At 55.6% G+C, this 387-nt stretch overlaps 1 protein-coding gene across 1 annotated transcript in view; it reads right to left on the bottom strand.

Annotated features, from left to right (window-relative positions):
• MRPS22 (mitochondrial ribosomal protein S22) overlaps positions 1–387 on the bottom strand; it is a 183311-nt gene that overhangs the window by 177282 nt on the left and 5642 nt on the right. Inside the window, exon 3 of the mRNA XM_009890130.1 lies at positions 76–251. Coding sequence (XP_009888432.1) covers positions 76–251 — 176 coding nt within the window. The remainder of the gene's footprint in view (positions 1–75; positions 252–387) is intronic.

Here is a 387-nt window from a genome sequence, read left to right as displayed (position 1 = left end):
CCGCCGCTCTGCGCGGAGCCGGCCGCCGGGGGCCGGCCGGGGGGGGAAACGCCGGAGAGAGTCTCTCCTGCGAGCCTGAGCCCTCGCGGTTTCGTTTGTGTGCCTTAGGGGGGTGCTTCGAGGGCGGCGGGCGCTGTTCCGCGGCCGTGTGCGGAAATATAAGGGCCTCGTTTCTGTGACCGAATTTATGCAGTCCAGGGTTTAGGGTATCCGCTTCTCCGTCGATGGGAGAGAAGGGATTCGTTTTATGGCTATAGGCGGAGATGCAGAAACGTATTTTAGCCGGTAAATATAATAATATATATAAACATAATGGCTCCCCGAAGGGCTATTTTATTTCCCCGTTAAAATACGTTTCTACATCTTCGCCTGCCTTCACCCCTAAAT

Source organism: Charadrius vociferus, unplaced genomic scaffold (assembly GCF_000708025.1).
Source record: "Charadrius vociferus isolate BGI_N301 unplaced genomic scaffold, ASM70802v2 scaffold650, whole genome shotgun sequence".
Lineage (NCBI taxonomy): Eukaryota > Metazoa > Chordata > Aves > Charadriiformes > Charadriidae > Charadrius > Charadrius vociferus.
Note: the sequence above shows the minus strand (reverse complement) of the source record. Positions and strands in the feature narration are given on the sequence as shown.